The 13,582-nt window shown below is 41.1% G+C and overlaps 1 protein-coding gene across 3 annotated transcripts in view; it reads right to left on the minus strand.

Annotated features, from left to right (window-relative positions):
- The window catches only part of BNIP3L (BCL2 interacting protein 3 like), a 66,796-nt gene that overhangs the window by 25,365 nt on the left and 27,849 nt on the right, over positions 1 to 13,582 (minus strand). For all 3 annotated transcript variants that reach the window (XM_029604086.1, XM_029604087.1, XM_029604085.1), the window contains exons 4-5: positions 1,683 to 1,780; positions 913 to 1,062 (exon numbers count right to left, since the gene is read on the minus strand). In XM_029604086.1, the coding sequence (XP_029459946.1) occupies positions 913 to 1,062; positions 1,683 to 1,780 (248 nt within the window). The remainder of the gene's footprint in view (positions 1 to 912; positions 1,063 to 1,682; positions 1,781 to 13,582) is intronic.

Genomic DNA, 13,582 nt, shown 5'->3' on the forward strand with positions numbered 1-13,582 from the left:
AAGGCTTCATGAAACTACAAGGACCAGAGTCATACCTTCCCACAGATCAAGCGGTTGTAGAACAGCCTCTCAACATCCAGGTTGTGAGCGACAGGGCCTGAAGGTTGGGATGGTGCAACCTCCCTCGATCCTGGGCAATGAGATCTGGAGAAGGCCCCAGTCTGATCGGTTTCCAAATGGACATCTGCTAGAGGAGTGGAAACCAAACCTGTCTCGGCCAATAAATGAAGATCATAATCCATTTGTCCTTGCAAAGCTTCAAAGTCTTCGTGTCCAGTGAAACTGGAAAATACATGTACAGGAGAGCTGCTCCCCAATGGTGAGCGAAGCATCCGAGGCTGGTCTGCCATATGCCCTATACAGGGAGCAGAACTGAGGAACCTTCCTGTTATTCGCTATTCGCTGCATAGATCCACCGTGGTTGAAGCATATCTTTATTAAATTATTTTACCACCTATAATTTTATATTGGCAGGAAAATCCTTGCTAGCCTGTTTGAAGATGTTTCTATGCATCTTCTGTTCTCATAAGTTTTGTTTTGATCTTGTATTCAATGCTAGCATTTCATTTTGGTGCAAATAAAAAAAACAACAAAAAAAACCATCCCAATTTGAACTTTCTGAAATAAAAGATCATGTTCCACCCCCAACAGTGACATTGTATCAGAAATAATGTCAGGAAACGAAAATGTTGTATCTTTTAAACCATTATTCATTATATTCTTCTGCCACAAGAGGGCACAAGACGAACAGTCAAGACTTACATGACTACTGCCGACAGCTGTGTTTCAATACAGATTCATTTAGTTTGGCTAAGCTGAAATTATGCTTTTAAAAGACATTATGTACTAAGCACATGATCGGGTAGAGTAAGAAAAATGGATAGAAATGTGATTAACCCTCTCTCCACTTACCCTAGTCCCAGAACCAAGACATGGGAGAGGACGAGAGATGGAATGAACACCTTGAGGAACTCAGCAGAGAACAGGCCTCCTTTCTTCATAGCCCCAGTCTTCCTCATACTCAGAGAAACTGCACGCTTGGGGTGTCGGAAGTGAAATTCCCTAAGAAAGAAATGGGTATGTTTTTGGCGAGTCTGGTAATTTACAAAAGCTCAAGATTGCTACAAACACTGTAAAGGCAAGATCCTTCAGCAAAGCATAACACAGGTCAAACCAATCCCAAATATAAACAAGAATTTAAGAGACAACTGGTTTAAAAATGGGAATTGGTATGGAAATTGTGTGAAAACTAAGAAATGTAGAATAACTTCAGGATGGTGAAGACACCACATTCAAACATGCATTCAAGCTCTAGATTTAAAAAAAAAAAAAAAAAAAAAAAAAAGCACTTAAAACTAGTTTCCAATTACTACCGTGACAAAGTATTACAGCGCACTGCAACTCTGCACTCAAGTCTATTATAGCTATTTTTATTGGCTGCATTAAGAAACAGAAAAAACCAATCATGGTTTATTGACAATTAAGTCTAAGAAAAATGCTATTTTGATTAAACAAAAAGAATACCTCAATGCCTGCCAAAGTATTTCTTTTGTCCAGTATTATTGATAATCAACCAAACTGGACTGGGCTGAAATAGTTAATGAAGGAAAAATATTAAATCAACTAAAATGCCTCTGGCAAAACTGAATGCCTTGAAACTGTACGTGCATGCAAAGACTCACTTGGGTGGAATGTTTTCAGGTCTACTCGACCAGTCTGCCACCCAGTCTGCACTTTTCGTCAAACTCTCTCTCTCACCCTCACCGGACTCCTCTTCAGACTGAAACAAATACAATGATTAATCTTCGCGGTATGAATAGAACTCCTAACAGAAGATCGGTTTACCATATGAACAGTACAAAGAAGCGTTTTCAGCCATATTGAACTGGTTTTCTTGCTATTTCATTATTTCTCTTTTAAAATTGTAATGTGCTGTTTGATATGTTATGCATATTATTATATCTGATTGTATGTACTCTTAGAATGCTGTATTATAGGCAGATTATAAATACTGTAAATAAAAACAAGTAGGAAGCAGATGTTAAAGACTTGTCCTGTCAGAGCAAACGGCCATCATAAAATCTACTGAAGGGAGTACTTGGATATAAAGCATATGGATTTCAAACACTTTCCTACACTGTCATCACCTCCTCATACCTCCGTCTAAAAAAGTACTACTGTTTCCCTCAAAACTTCTATCCATTCTACTTCTCAGAATTCTAATATATCACTAACTTTTAGTGATGGTAAATGGCGAGATCTGATGACTTGGTAGTAGTAGCAGCAGCAACTCCCATTGAAAACAAATTGCTGTGAGTCAAATTTTGATTGTGTGTTAAAATTCAGTCTGCCATTACAACAAAGCACATCTGATATAGTACTCCTTTACTTTGGATTAACCAAGATCCCTCCTCCATCTCTAGTAAGATTAGAGGTAATATATTGCACCTCATTTAGTTATCAAGCCCCCTTTTTAAGGAACATATTACCATTTGATATCTGTGTGGAATTGAACTAACTGAAATTCAGGAAAAATGTGAAGGCTTGGTTGTTTAGCCAGGTCTTTAACCCTCAGCCCCTGCTACAACACTGATCAAATGTTCAGAGGTTTCACCACGCTTGCATACGAATATCATTAGGAGCAAATTCTTGTTTCACACTCTACAATTTTTTCGGTAGACTTTATCATGAATATACAGATTCTTTTCTCCATTTTGGTCTTTTACCTCATTGCTTTTCAAATCAGTCCTCAGGGTACACTTAGCTAGTAAGGTTTTCAGGATATCCACAATGAATATGCATGAGATACAAGAGAAGCAGAGCATGCAGATGTATGTAAATCTCTCTCATACATATTCATTGTGGATATTCTGAAAACCTGACTAGCCAGGTGTGCCCAGAGGACGGGGTTGAGAAGCACTGCTTTAAACTATGTGATGTTTATTTTATATATATATATATATATATATATTTTTTTTTTTTTTTGTTATATGTAAACTGATGTGATGACTTTAGTTAAATGTCGGCATATAAAAAAACAAATAAATAAATAAATATTGTTCAAGTTGCATTTCTTGTGTTTTATATAATACATACATGTGTATTGTATTTTGTTAAATTACATATTTAATGCTGGTTCGTTAGCTGCTTGGTCTCTTTTTGGATAAAAGTGATATATCAAATGCAATAAGCAATAGCACAATTTCTCAATAGCATCTTCTACTTAGCCAGTCTTGCCTTCATGAGTCTCATGAAAGTTCTCAGAAAGTTCTATGTAAGTTCCTTATTGTTAAGTTCTTTATTGTTATTTGTTCCAATGTAAGCTGCCCCCGAGGCGACAGTTTTATTTCCTTGTAAACCGGTGTGATATGTATATTATACAGGAACATTGGTATATAAAAATAAAAAATAAATAAATGAGTCTATGAAAACTGGAATGCCGATAACTAAAACATTCTCCAGAAAAAGACATAATATTAAGCTCTTAGTGGCACTACGAACACTAGGAGAGGCTTAAAACTCACACGTCAATTTTCTGGAATTTTGAGCTATTGTCAAATGAATATAAAATGCAGGACTATAAGCAGTAAACTGTCAGACTCCCATCTATAAACAATTTAATGAAGACTGGCTGAAATTATCCTTGATGGCTGGAAGTTATTTGGGATAGAGAGACAGAGAGATAGATAAAGCAAAACTATGCCATACACTGCAAAAACTGACCTGGAAGATTTATTTTCGAAATACACCAATATAAATATTGGTTTTGTGGAGGAGACACAAGGAATGAATACACATCAATTTTTCTTTGAGTATTTGATACAGATCGTTGAATAAAGCAAAAGCAAAGTTGTTTGAAAATGTTTCACTTTGTTGTTTTGAATATAAGTGAATTTTTAATGGTGTTTACATAAAACAAAAAAAAAACCCCAAACAGACTGCAGCTGTGAAATCTGGCTATCAAATAAATAGCAAGGAGAAATTACCACTTATCTGATAATTTCCTTTTCTTAAATAAGGACAGGTGAATCCAAAACCAGACACACAACCTTTCCACTCTCGCCCCAAGATACACACACACACACACACACCCACACACACACACACACAACCCCTTTCACTTTCTCTCTCCCCCAGACACACATTCAGCCCTTCCACTCTCTCCGACACAAAGACACACACATACCCCTTCCACTCTCCCAGACACAAAGAGACACATACACACAACCTTTCCACTCTCTCTTTCTCCCAGACACACACACAAAACCCTTACACGCTCTCTCCCATACATACACACAAATTCTCGGTTACACATGCAAAAACAGACCCTCACCAAATATAGAAAAAAGAAACCCTCCGCCAAGGCTGCCCTTTGTCCCCTCTACTATTTTTGCTTACTATTGAACCACTGCTCTTGACATTGCAGGCGACCCCTAATATTCGCGGAGTGCAGTTCTATTCTCATTCGTGCCGGGAGATATTTAAATATGCCGCCTTCGCGGACAATATCTTGGTTTTTCTCACGTCGCCCGATCGATCCCTTCCGGCTCTACTGGGACTATTTCATGCCTTTGGGGAGTTCTCGGGTCTGAACATTAATTGGGATAAATCGGAAGCCCTAGGCTTCCCGCCTACTTTGAGAGAGGGCTGGACGGGCACATTTCCCTTACATTGGGCGAGTGTTGCGTTCAAGTATTTGGGAATTTTGCTTTCCGTAGACCTGAATTCTGTCTATTCTCTTAACATCACCCGTTTGCTCCAGGTCACGAGGGATAGACTGGATCACTGGAGAGAGAGCTCCCTTTGTCTCTGGGCGGGCGCATCAATCTATATAAGCTAATTATTTTGCCGAAATGGCTATATATATTGCAAAATTTTCCCTTTTGTATTAAACGGCAGGATTTGGGGACCCTTGATGCATTGTTACGTAAATTTATATGGAAAGGGAAAAAAGCACGCATTCCCTTGTGATGGTTACAATTGAAATGGGGAAGGGGGGGGGATGGGAGTCCCGGATCTGCAACGCTAAGCTGTAGCTGCCAACCTGCACTTGGTTCGGGACTGGATCTCTGGGGATGCTAATTATATGGTGAGGCTGGCGGAACAGACCTTGGTGGCGCCCTTAGATGTACTTTTTATACTCATGTGTCCCAATGGGGATCTGGCTGAGTCGGCTCGCCGGGATCCGTTGATTGCCCCTCTCCGCCATGCATGGAGATATCTGACACGGAGCCTGGGGATTCCGACGTGTAATGCGTTTTTACTGCCCATTATCGGGAACCCTCACTTTACACCGGGTTCTCAGGCACGGGTGTTCCGAGATTGGCGGACAGCTGGCATTAACATGCTGGGTCATGTGACGGGTGCTTCGGGGGTCCCCTTTTCCTTTGCGGAGATTCAGGGTGAATATGGACTGCCGGGCACCCATATATTTGGCTATATGCAAATTCGACACTATTTTAATTCGATCCCAGCCACTGATAGGGTTCCTGCCCATCTTCAGACTCTGGAGCGTTTCTTTAGGCTGAGCAATCCACGTAGGCCCTCTCTATCGGAGTACTATCATGGCCTCAGTAGGGATACATCTAATGAGGTTTATCAATGCTTGGTGGAGCGGTGGAGTAGAGATGGAGGGTTTCAGGTACCTTTGGGAGTCATTAAGACTACTATGAAAGCATTGCTGGGGACCACTTCTAATATGTATTATAGGGAGATGCAACTGAAATTGCTTTACCGGGCCTATGTAACCCCGCAGATTGCATTTCATGCGCGGTTGGTTCGGACAGCCTCCTGTCCCAGGTGTTCTTGGCCCCACGGGACTATTTTACATGCATTTTGGGAATGTCCTGCAGTTCAAATGTATTGGGGGAAAATTGTGAAATATCTGCGGGAGTTGCTGGATTTGGATCTGCCCTTATCTCCTTACATGATATTATTTGATTGCATCCCCAGGCCATTCGTTAGAGGGGTGGGTCCTCGATGGTTTTTGCGAAAGGCCTTTGCAGTTGGGAAGGTTATTTTAATTAATTGGAAGGAGGCCACGCGTCCCTCATTCTGGCTGAGGCGCAATCATCTTCACCACATGATGCAGATGGACAAGATGGCCGCTCAATCAAGCCCTCAGCGGTGGCGAAGATTTCTCCAGGTGTGGAGCGGATACGTACAAGCCTTACCACATCGAGCTCGAAGCTTGATTCTTAATTGCTGATTTGCTTTGGACATGCTTGCTCACCTACTTGTGCAGTCACCAGACATGGACCGTTTTGTATAAACAATTAGTTGGGGTCTGGTCTGGGGGAGGAGAGGGAGGGAGATATCTCAGGTGGGTGGCTACTGTTAAAATATGTTTCTAATGGTGTTGGGGATATAGAAGAAACCACATGTCGCCAATACCATGTGTTATGTACCACATTTCCTTAATAAAAATTGTTTCTCACAAAAAAGAAACCCTAAAGTTTAACTAGAAACATGCAGACAAAAACTGAATTGGAAACCACAACAAGCCAGATCCGGTTGCAGTGCAACAATGGTAAAGCAAAATTGCTTACCTTGTAATAGGTGTTATCCCAGGACAGCAGGATGTAGTCCTCACATATGGGTGACATCAGTAATGGAGCACTATATGGAAAAACTTCTGTCAAAGTTTCTAGAAACTTTTGACTGGCACAGTGTGCCCACTGAGCATGCTCAGCATGCCATGATATTCTCAGCCACAGGGGTCTCCCTTCAGTCTGTTTTGTAGCAATTAGCGTTAGCCAAAAATAAAATAATAAAACGTATCGGACCCAACTCCGCGGGGTGGTGGGTGAGAATGTTTTAGTGGTTGGTGTTCCATCTTCACGGAGCGGAAGGATGGAGGGCTGCCATCTCAAAAAAAAACAAAACAGGAGTGGGTAAGAGTACGTATCATTAACGGTGAGGTCATAGGCTATAGGTATTGCCAATTATTAGGCTTGTTCAATATTTGTTGATAGTTAATGTGGCTCTCGCGGAAATGGGGCTACTACCTGGAGACAATGCCCTTGTTCAGTGTACATGCACAGGGTTGATGAGACTCCATCATGGCTCTGGGCTTCAATGGCAAGAGGTAATGTGGAAGAAACATTAAAAAAAAAAATTGTATTCACAGGGAAGCGAGGTGTAGCTGGGCCGATACTTTACTTTCAATGCATGTCCAGTGTAGCTCTCTGCTTCGGCGAGGGAGAGAGTCTGATACTTCTCTTTCAACGCATGGTTCTCTGCTTCAGTGGCAGGGGGAGTGTGGAAGGGAGGATCTGGGTGTGGACGGCAACCAACGGGGTCTGGATCGTATAGTCTGGATGGACAGGGGCAAGGGTGCGGCCTGCTTGTTGCAGAGGTTGCTACCCCTAATTGAGCTGGATGTTCACTTGGATGCAGATCCGGCGATGCTCTCTACATTGGTGGTGGGGTGGAGGGAAATTAGGGCTGGAGGGTACGGGAAGCCAAGAGTAACAGGTGTGAGAGAGAAAAAGGAAAAAAAAAAAAAAAAAGGATAAAGTGCATAGCTTGCTGGGCAGACTGGATGGGCCGTTTGGTCTTCTTCTGCCGTCATTTCTATGTGGGTTTCGTGAGGACTACATCCTGCTGTCCTGGGATGACACCTATTACAAGATAAGCAATTTTGCTTTATCCCAGACAAGGAGGATGCTAGTCCTCACATATGGGTGATTAGCAAGCTACAGGCTGAGTAAGGAAGGGAGTCAGTTGGACCGTTAGATGATCGAGGGGTTAAAGGGGCACTTAGAGAAGATAAGGCCATCGCAGAAAGATTAAATGATTTCTTTGCTTCGGTGTTTACTGAAGAGGATGTTGGGGAGGTACCCGTAATGGAGAAGGTTTTCATGGGTAATGATTCAGATGGACTGAATCAAATCACGGTGAACCTAGAAGATGTGGTAGACCTGATTGACAAACTGAAGAGTAGTAAATCACCTGGACCAGATGGTATACACCCCAGAGTTCTGAAGCAACTAAAAAATGAAATTTCAGACCTATTAGTAAAAATTTGTAACCTATCATTAAAATCATCCATTGTACCTGAAGACTGGAGGATAGCAAATGTAGCCCCAATATTTAAAAAAGGGCTCCAGGGGTGATCCGGGAAACTAAAGACCGGTTAGCCTGACTTCAGTGCCAGGAAAAATAGTGGAAAGTGTTCTAAACATCAAAATCACAGAACATATGGAAAGACATGGTTTAATGGAACAAAGTCAGCATGGCTTTACCCAAGGCAAGTCGTGCCTCACAAATCTGCTTCACTTTTTTGAAGGAGATAATAAACATGTGGATAAAGGTGAACCGGTAGATGTAGTATACTTGGATTTTCAGAAGGCATTTGACAAAGTTCCTCATGAGAGGCTTCTAGGAAAAGTAAAAAGTCATGGGAGGAGGCAGAAAGGAGACGCTATTACCTGCAGCAGAGGGACCCGGGGGTAAGCGCTGCTTGCTCCTATGGTAATGATCTACTCCAGCTGATTGAATTGACTGCTTTGGTTTTACTGAGACAGAAAAGAGACACTATTACCTGCAGCAGAGGGACCCGGGGGTAAGTGCTGCTTGCTCCTACGGTAAAGATCTACCCCAGCTGATTGAACAGACTGCTTTGGTTTTACTGAGGCAGAAAAGAGACGCTATTACCTGCAGCAGAGAGACCTGGGGGTAAGCGCTGCTTGCTCCTATGGTAATGATCTACTCCAGCTGATTGAATTGACTGCTTTGGTTTTACTGAGACAGAAAAGAGACACTATTACCTGCAGCAGAGGGACCCGGGGGTAAGTGCTGCTTGCTCCTACGGTAAAGATCTACCCCAGCTGATTGAACTGACTGCTTTGGTTTTACTGAGGCAGAAAAGAGACGTTATTACCTGCAGCAGAGGGACCTGGGGGTAAGCGCTGCCTGCTCCATACGGTAAAGATCTACCCCAGCTGATTCCTCGATTGAGGGGCGGGGCCTGAGCCCGGAAACGGACTATAAATTCAAGCCATAAGCGGCGCGCAGCTAAGCATGTAGGGCTTAGCCGGGCTTCGCTGGGATTTGCCGTGTTTGCCTGAAATTGTTCGATTAAAGATTTACCTCAGGTAGGATTGTTAAATGTTTAATATGGTGTGTCTCCTTTAAAAAAGCCTCCAACAAGTGATTCTCTTTTTTGTTATATGCATTGTTCCATTCTGCTCAGTATAAGTCCTGGTTTAGTTATTTTTCCTTTTAGTATTTTGATATAAATATGCCACACACCAAACGGAAAGCCAAGTTAAGGCCTCCAGCTGGAGTGATTATGGCAGATTCCGGACAGAGAACTGTAACAGAATGGATAGACTCTAACTTAAATACCCCTGTAGGACAGACCGCTGGAGGAGAAGCATTAGAACGGAATGCCTTCTCCCAGGCCCTAGAAATATCTCTAAGTCCAGGGGCGCCGGATACGCCACCTCCCCCTGGAGGAGCTGAAGGTTTCACGTCAGTAAATCCAGGGGATCCGCAGATGGAGTCCCAGAGACCTAGTGAGCGGGTGAATGAGTTCGTGTATTCTGCTAAGGAGACAGATATATCTGCGCAATTAGGACAACTGAGTGTGTTAGAAAAATCTGTGCCGACCCCAAAAGAAACAAGCACCCCAAAGACTTTTTTACCATCGGTAGAAAAACAGGATAGTATTGAAGTGTTAATAAAAACGGATTCTCAAATTAAAAAAACCAGTAAATATAACGTTAGAAAGTTTGTGGAACTATTTAGTGAAATTAGATGACTCAATTAATAAATTAACTGGTGCAGTTTTGAAAACAACTAATTCGGCAGTACAAAATACCCTCGAACTGGAGAAACAAAATAAAGAAATTAGCACACTGACTACACGTGTTTCTCAGATTGAAAAAGTTCAGAGCTATCAGGTTACAGCAGAAGGAAATATAAATAAGAGATTAGAAATTCTTGAAAACTCTATAAGATCCCTAAATTTAAGGGTAAATAACTTTCCAATTTTAAATAAAATAGACTCGGTGGAATTATTTAGGGAATATATGTTGCAGATATTAAAAATACCAGAGAAATGTTTACCAGTTATAGTGAAAGCTTTTTATTTGGGGATCATGAAGAAAGTGTTAAGAGAAGAACAACTTGTAGAGAGCACTAAAGAAAAGGAAAAATTAGAATTAGAGGTAGTTCAAAATAGTTCTATAAACTTATCTGATTTACTGCAAAAGTCTCAACAAGACTTGGTTGTTAAAGAACGAGGAACATTATTAATCCAGTTTGCTTTTGCAACTGATAAGGAAAACGTTTTGAAATCCTTTTTTCGAAATCGATCAAGTACTTTCTATGGGGAAAGTGTATGGATCTTTCCAGATCTAGTTAAGACGACTCAATTACGCAGAAAGAAATTTCTATCTTATAGGAAAGAAGTAATAGATAAAGGTGGATATTTTATTTTAAAATATCCATGCAAGTGTACTGTTAAGTTAGAGGGGAATACCTACACATTCACAGAGCCAGTAGGTCTTAGGGATCTTCTAGCAGGAAAATGATCGGCTTATATGATTAGTAGAGTATTGACAATGCATTTTTCCTTGACTAATGTTTTTTCTATATCCGTTCAAATATCTTGAGACTCACTTGAATTTCCTTAAGTATAATAATGACTGAATTGTATGCTAAATGTTAGGTTGAAAACAATATTTTTCCTGTTTCTTATTAAGGACTCAGTCATTATGAGATTTCTTAAATGTTTTGTTTATTGTAAACATTTTGAAAAAGTAATAAATAAAGAATTAAAAAAAAAAAAAAAGTCATGGGATATGTGGTGATGTCCTTTCATGGATTGCAAACTGGCTAAAAGACAGGAAACAGAGAGGAGGATTAAATGGACAATTTTCTCAGTGGAAGGGAGTGGACAGTGGAGTGCCTCAGGGATCTGTATTGGGACCCTTACTTTTCAATATATTTATAAATGATCTGGAAAGAAATACGACGAGTGAGATAATCAAATTTGCAGATGACACAAAATTGTTCAGAGTAGTTAAATCACAAGCAGATTGTGATAAATTGCAGGAAGACCTTGTGAGACTGGAAAATTGGGCGTCCAAATGGCAGATGAAATTTAATGTGGATAAGTGCAAGGTGATGCATATAGGGAAAAATAACCCATGCTATAATTACACAATGTTGGGTTCCATTTTAGGTGCTACAACCCAAGAAAGAGATCTAGGTGTCATAGTGGATAACACATTGAAATTGTCGGTGCAGTGTGCTGCGGCAGTCAAAAAAGCAAACAGAATGTTGGGAATTATTAGAAAAGGAATGATGAATAAAACGGAAAATGTCATAATGCCTCTGTATCGCTCCATGGTGAGAACGCACCTTGAATACTGTGTACAATTCTGGTCGCCGCATCTCAAAAAAGATATAATTGCGATGGAGAAGGTACAGAGAAGGGCTACCAAAATGATAAGGGGAATGGAACAACTCCCCTATGAGGAAAGACTAAAGAGGTTAGGACTTTTCAGCTTGGAGAAGAGACGACTGAGGGGGGATACGATAGAGGTGTTTAAAATCATGAGAGGTCTAGAACGGGTAGATGTGAATCGGTTATTTACTCTTTCGGATAGTAGAAAGACTAGGGGGCACTCCATGAAGTTAGCATGGGGCACATTTAAAACTAATCAGAAAAAGTTCTTTTTTACTCAACGCACAATTAAACTCTGGAATTTGTTGCCAGATGATGTGGTTAGTGCAGTTATTATAGCTGTGTTTAAAAAAGGATTGGATAAGTTCTTGGAGGAGAAGTCCATTACCTGCTATTAAGTTCACTTAGAGAATAGCCACTGCCATTAGCAATTGTTACATGGAATAGACTTAGTTTTTGGGTACTTGCCAGGTTCTTATGGCCTGGATTGGCCACTGTTGGAAACAGGATGCTGGGCTTGATGGACCCTTGGTCTGACCCAGTATGGCATTTTCTTATGTTCTTATCTTTGTATTGGACCAACAGCATACAATTTGTGCAACAGGCACAACAACTGGTGTACTGTTGGGAAAAATGAGGCAGCCTGAAATCACGAACATTTGGATGTGGAAGGAGTTGGATCATGCTGGAAACAAGTTTTTTAAGACAGATTGTCCATAGGCCGAATCTTGTCGTTCTTCCTTGTCAAGACAGTAATGAGCTGCGAAGGTGTGAAGAGAACTCCATGTTGCGGCTTTACTTATGTCAGCTATTGGCACAGAACGATAGTGTGCTACTAAAGTTGACATTGCTCTTACTGAGTGAGCCTTTACTCGCCCCTGGAGAGGAAGGCCTGCTTTTTCATTACAAAATTGTATACAACCTGCAAGCCAATTAGATAAAGTTTGCTTGCCCACCGCTTTTCCAGGTTTGTTTGGATCAAAAGAGACAAAAGCTGGGTGGATTTTCTATGGGCTGTCGTACGATCTAAATAGTAAGCGAGTGCACGTTTACAGTCCAAGGTGTGCAACGCTCTCTCCCCTTGGTGAGAGTGCGGTTTCGGGAAGAAAGTAGGCAAGATGATGGATTGATTCAAATGAAATTCCGTAACTATCTTAGGAAGAAATTTTGGGTGTGTACGGAGTACCACTCGATCATGCAGAAATGTTGTGTAGGGTGAGTATGTGACAAGTGATTGTAACTCACTAACCCTTCCTTGCAGATGTGATGGCTATTAAGAAAATAGTCTTCCAAGTGAGAAATTTAACATCACAGGATTCCATGGGTTCAAAAGGAGAACGCATGAGGCTTGTTAAGACCACATTAAGGTCCCATTGTGTGACCGGTGGTTGGTGTGGAGGCTTAAGTTGTATTAAACCTTTCATAAATCTACTAACGAGGGGTTGTACTGATATTGGTGCATCCCCAACTGTATTGTGATAAGCTGAGATTGCAGTTAAATGTACTCTGACAGAAGAATTGTGGAATCATTATTGTTGGATGAACCAAATTGTGTGATTATATTATTTGTTTCTGTATTAATTTGGAAAAATCAATAAAGATATAATTATTAAAAAAAAAAAATGTACTCTGACAGATGAGGTCTGGAGGCCAGAGTTTGAGAGATGCCACAGATAGTCTAATAAAGAATATGTAGTGCAGGAAAAAGGGTCGACACTATTTTGTGTGCACCAGGTGGTAAACCGTTTCCATTTAGCACGATAGTTTTTTCGTGTGGAGGGTTTACGTGAAGCTACAAGCACTTGAGAGACGTTAGTTGAAAGATTGAGTGGTTGTAAGATTAAGCTTTCAACATCCACGCTGTGAGGGATAGGGATTGAAGGTTGGGATGGCGTAACTTGCCCTGATCCTGAGTTATGAAAATGGGTGCTGTGCCCAGGCGAATTGGGTCTTTGACTGAGAGGTCTAGAAGTAAGGGAAACCATACTTGTCGAGGCCAATACGGGGCTATGAGTATCATGGACCCTTTGCCCTGTTGTAGCTTAACTAGAGTTCTGGTTATTAGCGGTATCAGGGGATACATGTATAGAAGGCCTGAATTCCAGTGGCGAGCAAAGGCGTCCCTGGGTAAGCAGTTTCTCTGCTTGAACAGGGAGCAATAAT

Source organism: Rhinatrema bivittatum, chromosome 5, assembly GCF_901001135.1.
Source record: "Rhinatrema bivittatum chromosome 5, aRhiBiv1.1, whole genome shotgun sequence".
Classification (NCBI taxonomy): domain Eukaryota; kingdom Metazoa; phylum Chordata; class Amphibia; order Gymnophiona; family Rhinatrematidae; genus Rhinatrema; species Rhinatrema bivittatum.